At 37.9% G+C, this 20717-nt stretch overlaps 6 protein-coding genes across 6 annotated transcripts; 4 read left to right on the top strand and 2 right to left on the bottom strand.

Annotated features, from left to right (window-relative positions):
- Positions 1-1527: 1527 nt before the first annotated feature.
- BATDEDRAFT_26399 (uncharacterized protein) lies at positions 1528-2800 on the bottom strand (the record flags this gene model as incomplete). The annotated part of the gene is made up of 3 exons (XM_006680307.1): positions 1528-1823; positions 2278-2667; positions 2713-2800. 3 exons carry the CDS (start codon positions 2798-2800, stop codon positions 1528-1530), a joined length of 774 nt encoding a protein of 257 aa, XP_006680370.1.
- A 5820-nt stretch (positions 2801-8620) lies between these two features.
- BATDEDRAFT_32083 (uncharacterized protein) lies at positions 8621-9243 on the top strand (the record flags this gene model as incomplete). Its single annotated transcript, XM_006680321.1, has 1 exon — positions 8621-9243. A coding segment is annotated over exon 1 (205 nt), but the record flags the coding sequence as incomplete, so codon positions are not given.
- An 811-nt stretch (positions 9244-10054) lies between these two features.
- Positions 10055-10486, top strand: BATDEDRAFT_30399 (uncharacterized protein; the record flags this gene model as incomplete). The annotated part of the gene is made up of 1 exon (XM_006680316.1): positions 10055-10486. One exon carries the CDS (start codon positions 10055-10057, stop codon positions 10484-10486), a length of 432 nt encoding a protein of 143 aa, XP_006680379.1.
- A 1725-nt stretch (positions 10487-12211) lies between these two features.
- On the bottom strand, positions 12212-13032 carry BATDEDRAFT_32086 (uncharacterized protein). Its single transcript, XM_006680322.1, has one exon. The coding sequence runs from the start codon at positions 12762-12764 to the stop codon at positions 12591-12593; it is 174 nt and encodes a 57-aa protein (XP_006680385.1). The 5' UTR covers positions 12765-13032; the 3' UTR covers positions 12212-12590.
- Positions 13033-13747: 715 nt separating this feature from the next.
- Positions 13748-16250, top strand: BATDEDRAFT_26401 (uncharacterized protein; the record flags this gene model as incomplete). The annotated part of the gene is made up of 7 exons (XM_006680308.1): positions 13748-13852; positions 13962-14227; positions 14645-14739; positions 14893-15119; positions 15256-15443; positions 15652-15758; positions 16093-16250. 7 exons carry the CDS (start codon positions 13748-13750, stop codon positions 16248-16250), a joined length of 1146 nt encoding a protein of 381 aa, XP_006680371.1.
- Positions 16251-17834: 1584 nt separating this feature from the next.
- Positions 17835-19520, top strand: BATDEDRAFT_90343 (uncharacterized protein; the record flags this gene model as incomplete). The annotated part of the gene is made up of 1 exon (XM_006680453.1): positions 17835-19520. One exon carries the CDS (start codon positions 17835-17837, stop codon positions 19518-19520), a length of 1686 nt encoding a protein of 561 aa, XP_006680516.1.
- Positions 19521-20717: the final 1197 nt, after the last annotated feature.

Below are 20717 nucleotides of genomic sequence, written 5' to 3' on the forward strand. Positions count from 1 at the left end.
GCTAATCAATTGCTTGTATACCACTATGGCTGTGTATGTTATATGCCAGCTATGTCGAATAATTGAACGTAACAAAATGTGCTGTATTTATCCATACACTATCCAATCATCATAATTTGTTTTTTAGTAAATGGTTGTCAAGTATCTTGCTCAATTCTGCTGCTTGATCTGTATTTTTTGAACTGGTTACTTGGCCAGATATGTCATTTCGGGTTGATGAGTTCCAACCCTATGAGTTCTGTTTGGTCAGGGTTATCATACGATTGATTTGCTGTTTGTGAGCAATGTGTTTGGATGGCAATAATGGTGTTTAAAACAACCATTGTATAACATGTATTGACTCGAAAGCAAAATGGATCCACAAACTGTCTGGCATGTATTAGGTTTCCTTTGCGCAATATGTTGAACAGTTTGACCCTGATTCCCGGTTGTTTCAAATTGGCAAGTATAAGACAGCCAATGCTCAGATCATAACTGGACACAGCATGAATCCAAGTGTCGAATACAGTTTAAAAAGACCCCATTTTAAATGGTTATGCAGCATCAAGATCTACACTATGCATGGCTTGATCAGCTACCCTTAAACCTGAATAACTATTGTATTTTTGATTGCATTACCAATGTCATGGACACCATACTCTTGAGTCATGTCAACATTCATGAATAATCATGTATGCTGTATAACACTGGATTACTATCGACTGAAACAACTTTTATATTTTGTTGTTGTACACGTTGGTTATTGATATATTGCACATGTTGATCTACCAAGTGATTAGTTCAATCCAGTATACTGACGACAAATGGAATCCAATACAAGATAGTGAGCATTGATAAATGTAATATTTGACAGTATAACCGAGCATTTGTGCTTGAATAAGACAAACCACAATATAATCAATAATAATACCAACCAAGATTGACAGATTAGACTAGTGTATAAAACAGTGTTGGCTGGATTGAATTGTTGGTTTATTTGTTGATTTACAGTTATTTTTTGAATGGATTTATTTAAAATAAACTTGGGTATTGAGATATGAAATGATCTCATGTGAACAGGCTGTAATCGTACAAGCATATACTGTTGATGTTACAAGTGTATTGGTCAACTGTTGTATGATTGTTGTGGTGATGGTGTCAAAACAGTGTTTGTTACCACCGGTACACTACCAACAGAAACTCGACTGATCCAACAGCCATGTATACACATTGCTTGTCAGTTACATCGAGTGTTTGTTCAAATAGGTCGATTCAAATGGGTTACATATAACCGACTAATCCAGCATTCATACATTGTCAAACAACTATAATGCACAATACCACCAAGTGTGTAATTACACTCGCACTGATCAGTCATTGCACAGTATGCATCGGTCAATGTCAAACATATGTGTGTCTGCAACTAAATTGCAGTCCATGACATATCCACACGATCCAACATGACAAATCATGTATCATGAGTCCAAGATTGATCAAAAACATGATCATGGTAAACACAGCATGTTGTTGCATATCAGAGTCGATATATCAAGTGACAGTTGCACACTTGCTGATGGTGCACAGCGTATCAGTCACAATACATGCACGGTATTGCATTGCAGTCATTGGATGATAACTGGTTGCAATGTGATACCGATCGACATACATCAGCATGGTGTGACCATGAGCATAATCATGGTGGAATGTGTTGGAGTTGACATTGTGAGTTGACAATCGATACACCATGCACATGACTGGAACATATATATTCGAGTGTGGTTTGGTTGGTGTCAGGTTGATCATGCAGTTGCATTGGTGCAGCGAGTGAGTGAGCTGATGGTGATCTGAACCCATTTCAACAACAAGGAGTTGACAGTCATGGATTTACATGCATTCAATATGTGTAGCATACCGAATGATCAATCATGACATCACATAGTAGTTGATTGGTGCAATATGATCAAACCATTAGTATAATACACTGTTGTTTGACAATACACGATGCTTATTGAATGAACGACATTGAATGCATGATACATGACAATTAAACCACCATGCAATACACGCTGCATTACAACATATACTGGATGAGACTGTGATGGTTCACTCAACTCCAGCAATGTAACGAATCTGGTCCAAAAGCTTATTGCCAAACATCATAATCTTGAAAAACTACACCATGCTTGGATCTTGGTAATCATTGTCATGAGCGATTGTAGAAATAATCAAAACATTTCTTGAATCCAAGATATGAATATAGGTTTGGCTCATCATCAGTAGTCATTTCTCCAGACATACCATGCTCTGCAAAGTACTCTGCAAGTGCCGATCGCAATCCAACATCTTTTTTGTACCTATTCGAATGTCTTTCAAAAAGTCGCTCCAACTGTTCTTTGAGTTGTTCAAGAATGCCATTCTGTTTAATAAACTCGGATTCAAGCTCGGCGATTCCTGACCCATTACCATCATCCATTACAGAGTCCAGTCTTTCCTTGAGCTCACCCACCAATGTTTCTTGACATGCAATGTTAGACTCTTTCTTGTTGATATATTTTGTTACTTTTTCTAGTTTATGTGTATTTTTTGCAAGTAGTTTGACCAGCATTATTCCATCAAAATCAAGTGGATGGCAATACTTTCCATACCCGTCATATGTGATAGGATATTCTGAATAGTCAGGTTTACTGACTGCATTTGCAGTGGGAATAACTGTTCAAATACTAGATTCAGTACTTGTAGTCGAGCTGGGAATGACTGGACTAGCAATAGTGACCGAGCAGACAGCCAGGACTGATGCAAATACGACAACTGCGGGCTTCATTATACTGGTTTGGTTAAACAAGTTGTATATGGTTGTTATTCAGCAAGTAGGGTTTGGATCGTATTTATACCTGCTACTGAACGGGTGTATTAAAAGCATGTTCCTTGAGTGCCGTCCTAAGGAATTTGTGTTGTTGTCAGAGTTGATGTTGGTTTATTGCTATCAATACCGAAGTAATGAAAAGGAGGATCCCTTTATATCGTGTGCAATCTTGATTAGCTACTGCTTGACTGTGCATTCAAATACCATGATTAATCGATTGTGTAGCTTTGCACTGGTTTTCAGTCTAGCCCTAACTAATAAGCCACAATAAGCCACAATACGATCAAGTACAGACCAAGTATGACGATGGAATGTCGGTCATTCATGTATTGGATGGTCAACATATTTACAGGCATCATTGCTTGCTGATCATGTCATGTCCAATATTGACTGTGTAGTTTAGAGTTTACAATGTTTGCGAGTATGGTATACAGTGATGATCGGTTCAAAATATCACATTGACTAAACAACCAGCTTGCACAATGCATGTAATCATCAGCCCGTCAAGTTATGATCGATATTGATCAAATGATTGACATTCAACTCACCTGGTGTCGATATGCATATACACGATATACGCATGTACAGAGTTGTTCAATAATGAGTATAACTGAAACGTTGATCCCATGATTGATATGATTACGAGTCCGATCAACAAGTGTCCACATTGGAGATTGACCTGTTCTTGAAAGTTTGCAATGAGATTGACGATCAAAATGTATGTTTACAATGATACAATATTGAACAGCGTGTCTTGTCTTGTTGATTTGGTTGTATACTTGACATTGAACAATATCATAATATGACTTGATTGACAACTAAAATCATGCAATGGTTGGTGATTGTATCAGTTGACATGTATTGGATAGGTTGTTGTCATGACCCAGTACATGCAGTGGAGTATGTTGAAATGCATTGATTATGAGATTGGATGATCAATTGAATGATACGATCGAATACCGCCGATCACTTTGTTGGTGGCCAGTATCACATGTGTACAATATCAATATGTTGCACAACAGTGATCCAAACAGGTTGGAGCATGCCACATTGTAGCAATGCAATCAAATTGGTACAACACATGCCAACATACATGCACTGTAGTGTAGTATACACTAGTAGTGATGATGCAACCAACGACATGCATGGTTGTAATATTATACATGAAACCACATATTGATGTCCATGATTATGGGGACATAAAGCATTACAATGATGGGTCAACAACAATGTGATGGAACTGGATGGGTAATATCAAAACCATGTCAAGAATACGTGATATAACAACAACTTGCAGCCATATTGATGTAAATGGACCACCAAATAACAGTGTTGGTGTGTAATAAACAGTTGCATTACTGACATGTGTCATGATTGTTGTTGAACTAGATTGCGATCGTATCCGTGATTCAGAATACAACAAATGTGTGTACAGAGTTGTATTGACAACATTGACAGCCAAACACAACATATGAATATGGGTTCAAACTTGATGATTGTGCAATGTATGATTACTAAGAGTGCACAATGTGTAGATTCAACACTATAGTCTGATTGTGTGTTATATGATGGTTGTTGTATATCAAACACGTAATGCAGTCAATGTGTAGTGACAACCAACCGAACATGCAACCATTGCATATCTCAAATCAAAGTCATTGCATGCTGAATATCAAAGTGATTCATTTTACTTGAATATGGTTGTAAAACAAAGCGTTTGTGGCTAAACAACACACTCTTGAAGGGTGCTTTTCAATATACCTGATCAAAGGGTCGTAAAAGCATTATTCAATCGACACGATCATCAAATTGACCAATATGATATTATGATTAGGGAGCAGCATATTGTCTAATTTGATAGTGACCCACTACAAGCAATCAAGTAACCCTGTATAACTGGTTAACCTAAAAGGGTTAGGGTTGGTTTGATATACAAAACATACAAATACAATCGAATACATTCAGTCCTATAATCGAGACTATTTTTGTACTAATCGTTTAAACCCATTGACCAATCTGATGAAATTGGTTGATATTTTATTTTTGCTGAGTGTGGTAGCAACCGCTAATGCAATACTGATACCGATTGATAACGATGGCTCACTCCAAGCATCAAGCACTTCGAGTCAAGTGTCTGGCCCAACCAATGAACCTAATCCAAAGATTTCCGAAGAAGACTGGCAAAGCCTAATGGATGAAATTAATTCAAGAATTGTCAAAGAAAACTGGCAACAACCGATTGATCTAGCCGGTCCAAGTACTTCCAACCAAGACTGGCAACAACCAATGTATCAACCCAGCCAAAGCACTTCCAAACGAAGTCGAAAACGACCAATTGATGAACACGGTTCAAACACTTCCAAACAAGACCAACAACAATCGATGGATCAACCCGGTCCGAGTGCTTCCAAACAAAGTCGAAAACAATCAATTGATGAACCCGGTCCAGACATTCCTGACAAAAACTGGCAACTCTTAATAGATGAAGCTGATTCAAACACTTTTGAAGAATGGCAAGAATTGTTTGATATAGCTGATCTGAATACTTCCAACCAAAACCAGCAACAATCAATTGATCAATCCAATCCAAGTATTTCCGGTCAAAACCAGCAATATTCAACGGATACAATTGATTCAAGCATTCTTGACGAAAACTGGAGAGATCTATTTGATATAACTGATTCAAGCACTTCCAATCAAGTTTCTGACCCAACTAATGAGCCTAATCCAAATATTTCCGATCAAACCCAGCAACATCCAGTGGATGCAATTGGTTTAAGCATTTCCAACGAAGACTGGCAAGAAATAATTGATGCAGCCAGTTCAACTACTTCCAATCAAAACCAGCAACAGTCAATGGATCAGCCCAATCCAAGTACTTCCAATCAAAATCAACACCAACCAGTCAACCATGACGAATCTGCCAATACTGTTTCAAATCAAGTAGCTATATTAGGCCCAAGATATCAGAGAACCCTTGATAATATAAAGCAAAGACTTGTAGCGTCTAAAGTAATATACAAGAAAAAATACAAAGAATATTGTGATTATGCAGCCCTTGAATTGGAACAACGGTTAGCGTTAGCAATGGGAAAAGAAATATCTGAACCAAAATACGATCCAAAGGTTGAAGACCAATTGCAACAAGAATATGTAGCGGTAAGGAAAAGAGTATACGCTATCAGACAGCAATTGAAAAGGTTTATGGAAAAACATGATTTGGAATTCGAAGAACCGAATTAGGATTCAGATTAATGATGTGTCGATGATTTTGATTTTGAATAAATTTAAACTTTCTGATGTGTTGATATTTGTCGAGTATTGTGAATGGGTCAACAACCATATTATTGATTGTGTATACTGTGTTGGGTATTACATCAATAGTTACTGGATTGCTGATTGATACATTGGCATGGTTTGTTACATATACATCAATGACCTGATAACAACCAGTGTTGATTGTAACTATCAGTCATACTTGCAAGATACCACCAACTGATCATGTCGTGCATCGTACAACAAACAGAGCAATACACTTGCTCAAAGTCGAATGTAGATTGCAACATCAACTGGTTTGATATTGGTCAATTAGTGTTGTTTTATGTCAGTTTGCAATGTAATATATGTAGTGTGGTATTACGCAGCATGGTATTGGTAGTGTCGTATTCGTGTAAAATGGACCGCTGAATAACAGTGTTCATGACACTGACTGTTCATCACCATCCAACTCAATCTCACCATTTCAATCAATCTTGGTCAATGTTGATGATTTACACGCTAATTCATTATCCAATCTTGTCTGACATTATTATTGGCTTTAATCACATTTGGTTTGTACAACTGCCATGAGTTGTACTACCATTATCATCGTGTATCTGAACACCAAATATTCCAATACATCAATAATACCACAGTGTAAACAGTAATACAGTCGATCAGTATTGTGACAAGACTTTTCATTCAAGTTTGTATTTGGAAATACTCGATGGTTTAATCACCACACTGTTTGTAATGCGATTTTCATTGATCTCATTTCATTTCAGTCCAGTCCATCTGATTTATGATGATGTTTAGTAATCCATTACCATGTGTTGTAGTAAACTAGTTTGTTTATTAAACCAAATCTACAACGATCACATTCAGAATATTAATTTACAGTATTTCTAAATGCATGTTTGATAACAATCCAATTTTGTTACAAAAAACTGATCAAAACAATACTAAAATGGAACAACTCGTTTGTGTGTTTTACAACAATCCAAATATAAACAATTCTTGGAAATTGTTGAACATTCGCATGAATGAAATTATCAAATCAAAATTCAACTTTACTAATTTTATCAAACATGAGGTTGAATGATATCATGAAAGAGTTGATCCAACACATGGAAGATCTGAAACTATTAACAGCGGATGCTCAACTATATAAGGCTGAACAAACATGGGACAGACTGCTTGTATTGCTACTGGAGTTGGAAGAACAGAATTACAGTAGGTTTAATAGCCATTGTATTGTTGATAAATTCAAATCATTGCTGATTTTGTGTTGGTTTGAAATGGTAGGATATACAGATGTAGTGCATCGCTTACAGAGTATTGGACTGGAAAATATCACAGCCAAGTATTTGGAGTATAATCAACCCAGTTTACAGGTATTCATATATTGTAACAATAATGGATTGTTCATGATTAAACTAATCAACATGTGTTGTGTAGATCAAAATAATGAAGTTTACTACAGTATTTTTGAGAATGACGTACGGTGATGATCAGTTCAAAGTATCTCAACGACTAAGCAACCAACTCTCACAATGCATGCAATCACCAAACCGTCAAGTCAAAATGATGGCAAGTCATGATTGATATTGACCAAATGATTGAAATCCAACTCACTTAGTGTCAATATGCATATAGGCGATAAACGCATGTACAGAGTTGTTCGGTTATGGACGCTGGAGTCAAGAGGATCAATTTGACATCAAGCCAATGGTTGAGATTATTGTTAAAGAGTCCGATCAAGAAATGCTCACATTGGCAATTGGCCTGTTTTTGAAAGTTTGTCATGATATTGACGATGAAAATGTATGTTTGTAATGATACAATATTGGATCAGTTTGGACAGTGTCATGTCATGTCATGTTGATTTGATTGTATACTTGACGTTGAACAATATCATTAGTTTGGCATCGTGTTGTCAAGACTTGTTTCACGACTGGAATCATCCAATGGTCTAGTTGCTGTTGGGTTTATCAAAAATCTTGAAGCCATGTATCGGAATATTTGTCATCATAACCCAGTAAAAGCAGTGGAATGTGGCATCATTCCAGCAGTGGTCAATACGCTCAGGTATGTGGTGTTATGCATGAATGTGTGTCCAGTCATCACAATTGGTAAATTTGACATGGTTGGATTGACATGACATGAATACAGGAGTGTCGATCAAGAAGTGATTAGTCAAAGTATTTATACTATTCAGAGTTTTTGCGACTATAAAGATTGTGAAGTGATTTCAGCCGAGTTGATAAGGCTGGATTTGATCAAACACTGAACGACTTGTGTATCAAACACAGCGACAACTCTGGACTAAAAACACGCATAATCGAAGTAGCTGGATCAGCTGCATCCAAAATGCGGGACTTTCCTGTATCGCTTGTACGATCGTTGGTTTTTGAGCAATTGACGATATTGATGTGTGATGTCGATATGTATGACTCTTTTTACCTGTTTGGATATGTCAACGACATGATTCAGAAATCTACAAACAAGACCGAGATGATCAAGGCGTTCCAAGAATATGGAATTGTGAACCAACTCAACACTATTTATTCACGTAGAGATATAAATCTGTATGGTTATAATGGTATTGTAAACCTACTCAAAACACTTGTTGATTTTGCCGACAATCATCCCGACAGTTCAATACGTACCGAGTTGGAACAAGGCGGGATACTTGAAAATCTAACGGTTATTGTACAATCGGATACTGCTAAATACATAAAAAGAAGGGTTGCTGAGCAGATTATTGAAACGTGTTTCCAGCATCGGGTTCATGTTGCTAGTTCGAGCATTCAGCTATACGACGACAATGCCGAAATTGATATGAAATCTGGAATGGCTGGGTATGCACATGGAGAGGTGCGCACACTTGTCGAAATGCAGTATATCCAGTATCTGCAATGTATACTTTGCAAACCCATGTGGTGGATCGATATCACAAACCAGCGTATTGTGGAGCAATGGAGGGCTGACTCACTCGGTCAGAATATATTGCCATCAACATTTAATCTTGCATTGGAACAACTCGGTGTTTTTGTCAAACAGCTTGTTTGTAGTGGCGGTGATGGATTGGGCACAATTATCCCAGGACCTGTTGAACTGACGTATATGCTGGACAATGGCATACCTGACAATGTACATACGCGATTGATGACAAATGTATCGGATATTGAATATGGATCAAATCACAACACTGGTCAAATGGTGCACAATCTGATTGATGCATCAATGTACAGTGTTGTATATGGACAAACGATGATTGCACCGCTGGATATACGACTCAAATACACCACAATGGTACCATGCGATATATTGTTATCGACTCGACTTGTTTCAGATATGCCCATCATTGACAGCAGTCCCGAGTTTATATCATGCAAGCTCCAATGTCTTCCGAGTGAATTCCGTGTCGAACAGGATGGCAGTGTGACCATCAACTCATACATCAACAATCTGAATCCGATATGGCATCGAGACATGTACAAATGCATTGCCAAAATATTCAAATGTTTTGTCCCAATGTTTGAAGGTCTGTTCAGAACGATGGATCCAATGTTCAAGTATATTGATATTCGCAATGGCACAAAGGGATATGAACCACCAAACCAGTCAGATCGTGGTGGTATGGAGTCAGACACTCAAGTTATTCGTCCCGTGTATGTACCAACACTTCCGGAACATTTCCAATCCAAATACGAATCGGCAAAGCCAGTATCACTGCGTGGTCGTAATCTACAAGTCATTGTCAAACTCACCAACATTCAACTGACACCGTCCAAACCTAAATACGACGAGGGAAACTGGCACATTGAAGGTCCAATTAACGAATCGATTGTTGCAACTGGACTGTATTACTACGACGTGGAAAATATCACCACACCCAAACTCGATTTCCGCGTGGCTGTTAATCGGTTTGATTATCAAATAGCATCTGAGATGTATTGGAAAGATGTGTATGGCATTGATCGAGAATCGCCATATAATCAATATATAGGATCGCTTGAATTACCAAATGGTCGATGTGCAGTTTATCCCAATCGATACCAACACAAAGAACAATCATTTGAACTTGCAGATCCAACTCAACCAGGACACTGCAAGATTCTGACATTTTTTGTAGTGAATCCATCTTGTCGGATTGTTTCGACTGCGCATGTGGCTCCACAACAACCACAATGGTACAACTCGAGTTTTGACAAGACACCCATACTGCCTGAACTGTGGAATGATGCCACGCAGTATATTCAAGGTGTTCAATCACCAACTAAAGCCAAACGCTATCGAGATGAATTGACAAGTGACCGAACTCAAATCACAGCGGTATACAACAAGGACATATATGAGCAGGCGTATTATCTTGATAATTGATGATTGATTGTAATTTTACAACAATGAGTTGCAATGCCAGTCAGATCTATGCAATTAAATGGATCGAATAAATTGAATGAATTAAATCAATCATGACAGTGATTGTTGATTATATTGACTGATTGTGTACAATTGATTGATACAAGTGATATGGATGCATCATTCGGTGTTGTTGAATCAGATCATTGCTTGATTCTGTCAATGTGATCAAATGGATTACTACAAAACTGGACATGCTCAAGTTGAATCAAGTATTGAATCGAGTATTGGATTGATATTTACACACAACCACAATTACAACCACAATTGCAATCAGCACAGTCTGAATATTAGACATTTGAACATCACATATCGAGTCGTGGATAAATGCGAGTTGGCATATTGGACTGTTTTTGTAGTTTATTAATGATTTGATTCACGACTGTTTGAATTCAAGGCTCAATATGGATTACAACTGGATTGTCGTTGTTTCCATTTGGAATGACAAATCTGTCAATGTGTTGATTGATTCCTAGTCCATTGTCCAAATAATAATCAATTCCACCAGCAATAGTGTCCGTCACATTCGAGTTGTTGGGAAATACTTTTGATAGTTTTGGTTAGATTGAACAGTCTGGTTTAGTCAAGTAAACCAATATCTCCATAAACATGTGCTGTAAAGTTGTTTCATTTGGAAAACCGCATGACGAAACAGATTCCAATACATTGGTCGATATTGATGAGACAACATTGCGTATGAGTTTTTGAAGAGACAAATGTTGTGATGGAAAGCAGTTTGTGAATGTCCATTTGAATAGTATTTTTTGACCAACAGCAAAGTAAAAGCAAGTTCAAGGTCGGACGACTCCATCAATATTCCAGCCTTTTGAGTGATGAATAAGATTCCATATTTTGCTGGGTTTCCAAGTTGTCCAATCGATGATTTTTGTCAGACATTTCTTGAGTAACAGTTTAAAACCATTTCTAATCAGATCTGAATGGTCGCTTCCAAAACAACGAGTCATACCCAACATGGAATTGTTTGATAGACAGTATTGTAGTAGATCTGCTCGAGTGGGTTCAATATTGTTTAGACATTGTGTTTTTATATCATCAATCGACACACACAGCGCACCAATAAAACCATCACATTCCGTTACAAGAACATGTTTCAAGGTCTCATTGTTCATGTTGTTTGGCAACCCAATAACGAGTAAATCCAGAAATTCATGGAATTCATGGAATTCACAGAGTTTGGCTGGAATAAGTAGAAAATCACTTTTCAAGACCTGAAAGACTACCGAGTTCAACAGGACTTGAAATTCCTCCAACAAAAAGATGGTTTGATGCAATGATAAATCGCATGCTTAATGACAACCAACTCAGCGATGCTTTGATTAAAAGTCTCCATAAACTTGTGTCTTGTAATTACTGTTGAGCATCATCAAGAAACAACAGTTTTACTTTTTCCAATTCTATCCGTTGTTGTTTGGAACAATCAATGCATTTCCAACAAAAGTGTCGTGCAATGTTGTCCAAGAAACAAATCCAAATGACATTTGTTTGAGACTATGTTGATACATATTAATGAATATAGGTTTTACAGAATCAGATGAACAAGTCAATACGACAAACCGATACTCAAACCAAGTATGTGAGTTTGTCAAGTTGATCAGGTCTTTTGAGATGATTTGTAGAAACATTGATACCATTGATCTGGATAGTTTTCTTGAAAGAATTGTATGAACCAGTGATTGTTGGGTTTGAGCCAACATCATTCTTGGATTTGATGATGAGTGGACTGGATCCAACAGTTCCGTTTGTTACAAGAGCAGCAAGCGAGTCCCATGCGTTGTAGTTGGTCTCGACTTGATCCATCACAGAGTGGATATTCAGTTAGTGTATCGACCAAAAGTGATCCTGTTTTGTAATCTGCGACCAAGCCAACAGGTTCTATTGCTGAACAACAGCCTGTTGTTGACTTGGTCGCAACCACCATCATTGAGACAACTAAAAGGCTTGTTGGTATTCCAGTCGACCATCAACTTCTTACTTTCCACTTTGTTGTTGATGGAGTGGAAATAACTTGCAATTCATGGCATTGTCTTGCTGTTCTTGGACTAGATCAAACCACTGGAACTGATCCACTCATCAAATACAACACATTATGCCTGGTCAAACTCTGTATCATCAACACTAGACATTGTAATGGACATGAACTCACTTTACAAACCACTCTTGTGAACCTTGTCCAGTCGATACACTTGTATGATGAACACAACTGTTGTGTGTCCAACATTCAATCAAAACCATTCATCTGGATCAAACCATCATGAACATCGACATCAAAGACATTGACACAATCCCTAATGTTTTGTATTCAAAAGTCTATTCTGGCAACATACAAATCGGAATAGAAATGCCAATCGACAGACTGACAACTACACAATATTGTCATGATCGGTGTCAGTGGATGTGAACAACAACCTGCTATGGTTTGTGTCGATATTGTGTATTTGACTGTTTTATCGACCTGATTTCAGTGCAATGATTGACAAGTTGGCACAGTTGGCACCTGACAAAAAGACGGACAAGAATCAAGCAGTGTTTGAATACCAATCTAAAAGACTGATCCAGTGTTTGATTTCTGCTCGTATATTTGTTCTGAAAACACTCCGTGAAACAAATCCCGATCTCAAGCCTTTTACATGGCTATGCATTCAAACAAGTATACAAACTGGTGTACTCTTTTGTAAAATATTCAAACATCTATCTAAGCTTCCTTGGTCTGCGTTTGGTAAAGTCTATCAACAGTTGAAATCATGATTCCTAAAAGACGGTCGTGTTATATTTGACGAATCGCAACATGTGCTAAATCTTTTAAAGTCGGACTATCGTTCAACAACAATCCATCAACACTGCTGGACAATTTGATTTTCCTCGGTCGCTGTTTTCGTTTTTGACCACAACTATTATCCAAGATGACTTCAACAATATATGGTGTGGAACACAAATGCGAATCTGCATTATGGACTTGACATACTCTGCTGCTGGACTCAAACCAGATAATATATTGATATTCACCGACTTCAACTACTTGAAATCATCTGATATTTTCAAACTACTATCGATGTGTCAAAGAATATTGACCTTCAAGAAATCTCACAGTCTCTTCAAGGTCGTCCAAGACTTTTTGTTTCATTTTTACACAAATTGATTGATTCGACTGATATCAATGATTGTTATTGCGGTTATATACAGGAAATGACGTCAAAATCTGGCATGTATTTGCCTCATTCATCATTTTACTGTTTCTGGGAGGACCGAATTGACTGGAGTATCAAACCCATTAAAAATGCCGACTATTGTGCTGCTGAAACTAGATTGGTATTGGAGATACTTGTCCATCCACTTATTGATCCAAATCTCAGATCTGATTGTTTCCCTTGTGTATTTTGTTAAACAGTCATACACACTACTTGTTTGAACGTATTAGTTTGCAGCAACTATTGCAACTATTACAACTGCTACCCATATTATTGTTATCAAGTTTCGAGATCAACTCGTTTTACATTTCCATTTCCATTCATTTCCTGACACCCTACAAATACCAATAATGAATTCACTGTGGTCCCGTCTCAACATCCTATCGGCTGATTCTCCAAAACAGTCTTGCCGTAGTGTGCAAAACACTATTCCCCAACCAACCAATGCTTGTGAAAATGCACCACACCTTGCCGAAGCAAGCATGAATCCAGAAAGGTATGCAGTACAGTATTTGTATTATAGTTGTGCATCTGAATATTGTAGTTTGGTTACACAACACATTGCTAACATGACTGTTTACTTGCATGTTGTATTATTTACGATTTGATGATTGCATTTACGGTATTTTGGGATGGACTCGAAACGTTGCCGAATTTAATTTTGTTGATTCGACTCCGACTACGCGACTTTGATGGTAATGATTTTGACTGTTTTTGATGCTATCTAATGTCATTGAACGTCATTCAATGTGTATCAATTGTGATTTGTGTTGGTTGGTATGATGTACCGGTTGATTATTATTTGGGATTGAATTGGTTGATGCCTAATTTGATTTATGGAACAATGGGTTGAATGCTACTTTAAACTTTTACTGTTGTTTGTGCATAATTTTGTAATGTTGTGATTGACTAGTTCAAATCAGGAAAACATATACACTGATATGTATACATCCAGCCCAATCAGTCCAATCAGTACAATCAATGATCCAAGAATCCCTGCTTCACCAAGTAAGTGTGTGATTTTTGTATCAATTTCTCACGAGTTTTGGGTGTGAATGCATGTACATGCATGTATTGTGGATTGTTTAGGCTGTAGTGTGTTGATGGTAACTATACTGATTATATTGACTGATGGATTGTTTTAAAACATTTACATTATAGTCTCGTCCCTGATTGAGGCAGCTAGGATACTGCAGTCTGGAAAGCAATGCGACTCTACAGTATCAACCATATATACTGCAGAGTCCATTGCACCAGATTCAGCAGTGACTGGCCATTCATCAGGACCCGTTGAGCATTATACCGATGCTCAAGCATCTATGCTGTCATACAGCTATGCTAAACGGGTTTTGGCGTGTGACAAACCGCCTTTTGAAACTCGGTATAAAGTAAGTTGGTTGTATTAGTATAAATCTTGGGTTTAGCCTTGAAATTACACAAGCTGTGCTGGATTGATACAACTGTATAGTTATGGTTGACTAATGTTTTATTTATTGGTATGTGTCAACTATTTATATTTGACAGGCTGACCAGATGCAGTACACAAGCAGTAAGCTTCCCGGTGAGGTTGATAGATCAAAAGTGTGGCAGCCCATGTCATCACTGAGTGATTGTATCAGTCTCTGTGAGTATGTGCGCGAGTTACAAGTTTCTGGTTCAACAATCATTGATAACAAAACATCCACTACAGTCAAAAATAAGACCCAATCACGGTACTCAACCAGATCCTGTTCAGTGTTTGCAGTCTCTGCAGTGGTGACTGGACCAAACTCATGATTGCTGAAAACATGGCAAGATCACCGCATCAATCAACCAGTACCGTTTACTCGACCACCCAATGCATCCGTGACAAATGTGAAGTGTTCTCGATTAATCCAGACAGTGCATCTGCGTCTGATGCAACTCGACTGGTATATGTAGTTGGATCTGTGTGCATGCGATTGATCAACAACGATTGTCAGTGTACACGCAGACCAACAGTTTATGTGGTATCAGTCCAATCCAAACTACTGGCAGGGCAACTCGAGGTAATATGAACTCGATTGGAAACGTTGACTTTTTCATATCGATGGACGAAATGCGACAAACAGTTAAATACCTCACCATGCAAGTTGTATCCTTGAAAACTGATCTGATCGCTGTGACTAGCGCATTTGGTCAGATGCAGAGCCAAACCAATGACATTGTTGTCATGATGACCAAACACGACAATGTCATTCGATCATTACTGGAACAGATCTTGGTCAAACTGGACTTTGGTTGCTCACCAACACATGCAGTTGTTATACCAGTTGTGGTATTCGAAACCATTTCCACGACTGTGGACATCACCGCAACAGTGACTGTGTTTTGTCCACAAAGTCAATCCAAGTTGTTCATATGCGACAACAGCACGTTGCACACACACGCAGACTGTCGATACGGAATGCCAAGCAACAATCAACTTATTCCGTAGTCGTGCAATTGTTGACATAAATACCATTGCGGTCAATGCTGTATCGACTGGTGTCGAACCTTGAATGAATGCTGCAACTCGCATTTGTTTATTGCGTTTTGCATCGAATGCAATGTGCACACTCAATAAACTTTGTGGTGTTTTGGTCACATTCCGTATCAATCTGCAACGGATTACCAACATCCATACAATCAGCAGCACGATCAGATTATTAGTAGATCAATCTATTGCTGTCAAACTTGTAGTCATGACCCAACTCGGTACAAATCAAGTCAAATTTGATCCAGAAATTCCAACAAAAAACATCAACCCAACCATTGAACTGGCTGCTCGTTGACGGTTTGCTGGTTATGTGGGTTTATTGTTGATGGGTAAGCGTGTAAACTGTCGTACACACAATTTATACTGTGAGTTGATGGTCAAGTCTGACAATCTGCATTCATGAACTTGTGTGCAAACAGTGTTTTGTTGGATCTCAAACATCCTGCAACTCGCACAGTTGTTTGCACAGTTACTCGTCTATCAATCCAACTGGATCTGCAACTCTGTCAAGCAAATCCGTAGTTCAATCTGCTGATGTTGATGTGACTACAATAAACACGAAACTCACCGAAATAACACTTGCTGATCTGACAGGTCAATGAGTGACACTCTAACCATTAATACCAAACAAACAACGTTTTGAATCAACAATCAACTGTCATGACAATTGGTAACATTCGTGGTCATTTGGCATTCATCTCAAACCATCACATCAAACACATTTCTAAAATCGATTGCTGGACAACTCAACTCGGTGCACGAGTCCGCATTACTGTGCCAGAGTTGTTAAACATTGGTAATGTGAAATATCATAAATAACGAGATATTTCAGAGACTCATACACGACGCATATATGTTTGAGGCGATGTCTATCGCAGCCATCACTTGTGCAATAACAAGAGACTTTCTCAGCTATGACGTCTAATTCACGGATACGCATAACCGTTATCCACATTCTTATAAAATGATCAATGTTTTCTTTTATCAATAAACAACACAATTAACTCATTGGTTCATTCCTTCATTCTCATCTTTTACTTTTGTGATATTCCTCCAAAACTATACTACATTAATATGTTGTCATACGTCCAAGAGCAACAGTATTGTTGTGGTGTGACGTTGGCAACTACACACAACTTGACATGAATGACAATGTTGATGTCGAGACTGTCAATGTATTACAATGTATTGGTCAACAGTGACTGCAATCAATGATAATGTTGCAGTCAATCCAATCCAATTGTTGATTGGAACAATCATTATCCACTTGTCAGATTCAGCATGTAAATGAATGTTTTGTAACATATTTACTAATCCAACAATTGACTGATTAACAATAATTGAATATTAAAATGTTGAATAAAAGATTCGAGTCATTATATGAATGACGTAATCAATTGAGTTGAATTGACACTTGATTGAACAATACAAATAAACACATGACAAATGTTTAATATTCAAAGTGTGAATTTGTCTCACATTGTTCACGTGATATTGAGTTTTGAATGTGAGACAAATTCACGTTTTGATCTTTTTGTCATTTCATTGTTTCACTTTATTCTATTACTCTATTCTATATTCTATTTCTATTCTTTTATAAACTCTAATGAAGAACAAAGCATTCTTTGTTCAATATCTTACAAACCAACCTGTGGAAATCGAAACTCACTTTGATGGTGAACTAGAGAGAAAAAGACCACTCAACAATATATCGAAACTAATTGCTGCTTTCCAAGCACTTCCCAACTCTCCTCTTGCTTCTGCTTTTGTTGGAGACCTCACCATCCATTATGTGGTGGATGGTCCAGCCATTGCTGGGAATACTCTATTAACCTCCATTCAAAATCATCTTGGTTCCTACGACCATCCATTCATCATTAAATCCAAGAATGGTATTGATGCAAGAACCACTTCACTCATCAACGCTACCGCTATTGCTTCAGATCCAATGCAACTTGATTTGTTCTTGCCCTGCCAGATCCCCTTTTACAACAACATATGCAACGCTGTTGGACAGGATACATGGCTTTTGTTTGAACAAGAGATTCCCTCGTCTACGTTGAAACGACTCTTTATTCGGGACAGTTATAAATCCATTGCATCAAACATCAAGCCCGGCATCAACAAGGCAATCATCACAGGAACTCCTGGCATTGGCAAGTCTTTATTTCTCATCTACTTATTATGGAAGCTTGTCAAGGAAGGCAAACGAGTGCTATTCATTTATCATCCTAGCACTATCTACTACGATGGAAAAGGCGGTGTGTTTTACCCTAATTTTCTACCTTCCGACAACAACGTAAACTTTTGGGCATCTGACTTGTGGTGTTTGTTTGACGCCAAAGGCAAAAACGCAGCATATCTAGATGCACTTCCCTATGAAAGGTGTTCATTTGTGGTGTCAACCTCCCCACGACGAGAACTAACCAACGACTTTAAAAAATCCCTTCCCCTTCAGATCTTTTACATGCCATTGTGGACTAAACCAGAATTGGAAGCCATTGCACCCTGTTTTGTTACTGTTATTGACTGGCGCCATCGTTTCAAAATCCTTGGTGGAGTCCCTCGACGTGTCTTGGAAGATACAAGTAGTGATCCAGTAGAATTGCTTCGAAACGCATGTAGGCAATGCAAGCTTGATGATTGCATCAAGATAATTGGCTTGAACTCGACTATTACAGACAAGTCTCAAGTTGTCCATTCTTTGGTTCACATGACATCTGTTGACCCATTCACAGAATCATCTGTTGCCTTTGCGTCTCAAACAGCCTTGGATATCATTGTTCAAATCAAAGGAACAGAAGCGAAACGCAAGATGGAGGAACTCTTGGCCTCGTGTGAAGGAAGCCCTCTTACTGCTGCACTGTGTGGATATATTTTTGAACCGTATGCTTTTGAAATGCTGGAGAACGGAGGTGTTTTTGAGAGCCACAAGTTGGTGCATGGAAATGAGAAATCCAAGCCTGAAGAAACGACTCTTACCATTCCACCTTCAGTGAAACTAGTTGTTGATAGAGTTTTACTGGGTCAGACTCCAAATCAGCTATATGTGCCAAAAACTAAAAACTATGCAGCAATTGATGCTTGGATTCCTGGAATTGGTGCATTTCAAATGACTGTTGGCAAGAAACATGATATCAAAGGCGGTGCCAAAAAAGATTTAAAGATGCTTGGAAAAAAAGCCAAGAAGTTGTATTGGTTACTTCCTCCACTGCATTACCATTCTTTCACCAAGAAAACACCAAAAAGTATCGACCAATACGCTGTAAAAATTCCTTATCCTAGTATGTAATCCTAATCAATTTCACGTCATGATATTGCCATTGCAATTTTCAAATAAAAACATATACCTTATTTTATTCACCGATAAAGCATTGTATATCAGATGTTATTGTATTTTTGTTGGTTTCAGACATTTGGACGAATGAATGATCAAGTTTCCAAAAAACAAGCAAGTGTGAGTTTGATTGTTTACAACTGTAATGTCTGGACAACTGACTGTCTGAATAACAGTAACTATTTCCAGTGATGCTGATTTGTAAACACTCGAATTATTCAACACTCTATCAATGCATTTGCAAGAGTCATTGGACGTATCCGTTGTTTGAATGTTGATTCGCATACATTCAGAAGTGGAAGTTATAAAGCTTATTACCACGCAGACACGATCAATGTATTACTTTTTGTTGGATAGGCTGTATCATTTGTCATCAATTCAGACATACTTGTCAGTCCTGTTCCATATACAATGAGTCACATATGGACACATATGGACACCAATGCAACAATCAAGAATCAATTGTCATTTACAAGTCTGAATTGCCAACCAACAATCGTACTAATGGACCAACGGACCAATGCCAAAACACCTGCACACCAGACAGTTTATTGGACATGACTTGATTGTTCTTGACAACTGTTTGATAATTGCTTGATGACTCGAGTAATCCAATCACACATTGCTGGCAATTAAATGTAACTATACAATGTGTCATGTATACATTGGATACCATCAGTTTATCAGTGACTACCCGGTGTTTGTTTATGCATGATTACTTGGACTACTATTTGCAATTAATGCAATCACTGGTGTCAATGACCAATAACAATGAAACCAAACGATTGACCACATCAGATTATACACATTCATTCTGGAATGCAACTTTGCATCGATATCGTAAATATCAACCAGAATCCGAGCCAAACAAGTCAAGCGAGTGTCGCAAGTTTGCATTCATTTGAAAATACTCAATATCAGGCTAAAGTTGCATGTGAAATGGTCATTTGTACAAGGTTAAACAACATCGACATTTACAATCAATGGGATGTTGGAACAGAGCTGCTATTTCCGAATTTAAAAGTCCAAATCGTACACATTGTTATCAAGTCTAATCTACACCCTTCATGTCATGTCATGTCATGCTTGATAGTTTCATACACTGCTGCAAGAGTTGTATTGTGTGTATTTCGAGTATTTCCATCACTCCAT

Source organism: Batrachochytrium dendrobatidis (genome assembly GCF_000203795.2).
Source record: "Batrachochytrium dendrobatidis JAM81 unplaced genomic scaffold BATDEscaffold_9, whole genome shotgun sequence".
In the NCBI taxonomy this organism is placed as follows: domain Eukaryota; kingdom Fungi; phylum Chytridiomycota; class Chytridiomycetes; order Rhizophydiales; genus Batrachochytrium; species Batrachochytrium dendrobatidis.

What these genes read in the sequence shown, in the direction of transcription:
- BATDEDRAFT_32086 (XM_006680322.1), bottom strand. Translation starts at nt 12,764, where the DNA reads ATGTTGGACACACAACAGTTGTGTTCATCATACAAGTGTATCGACTGG.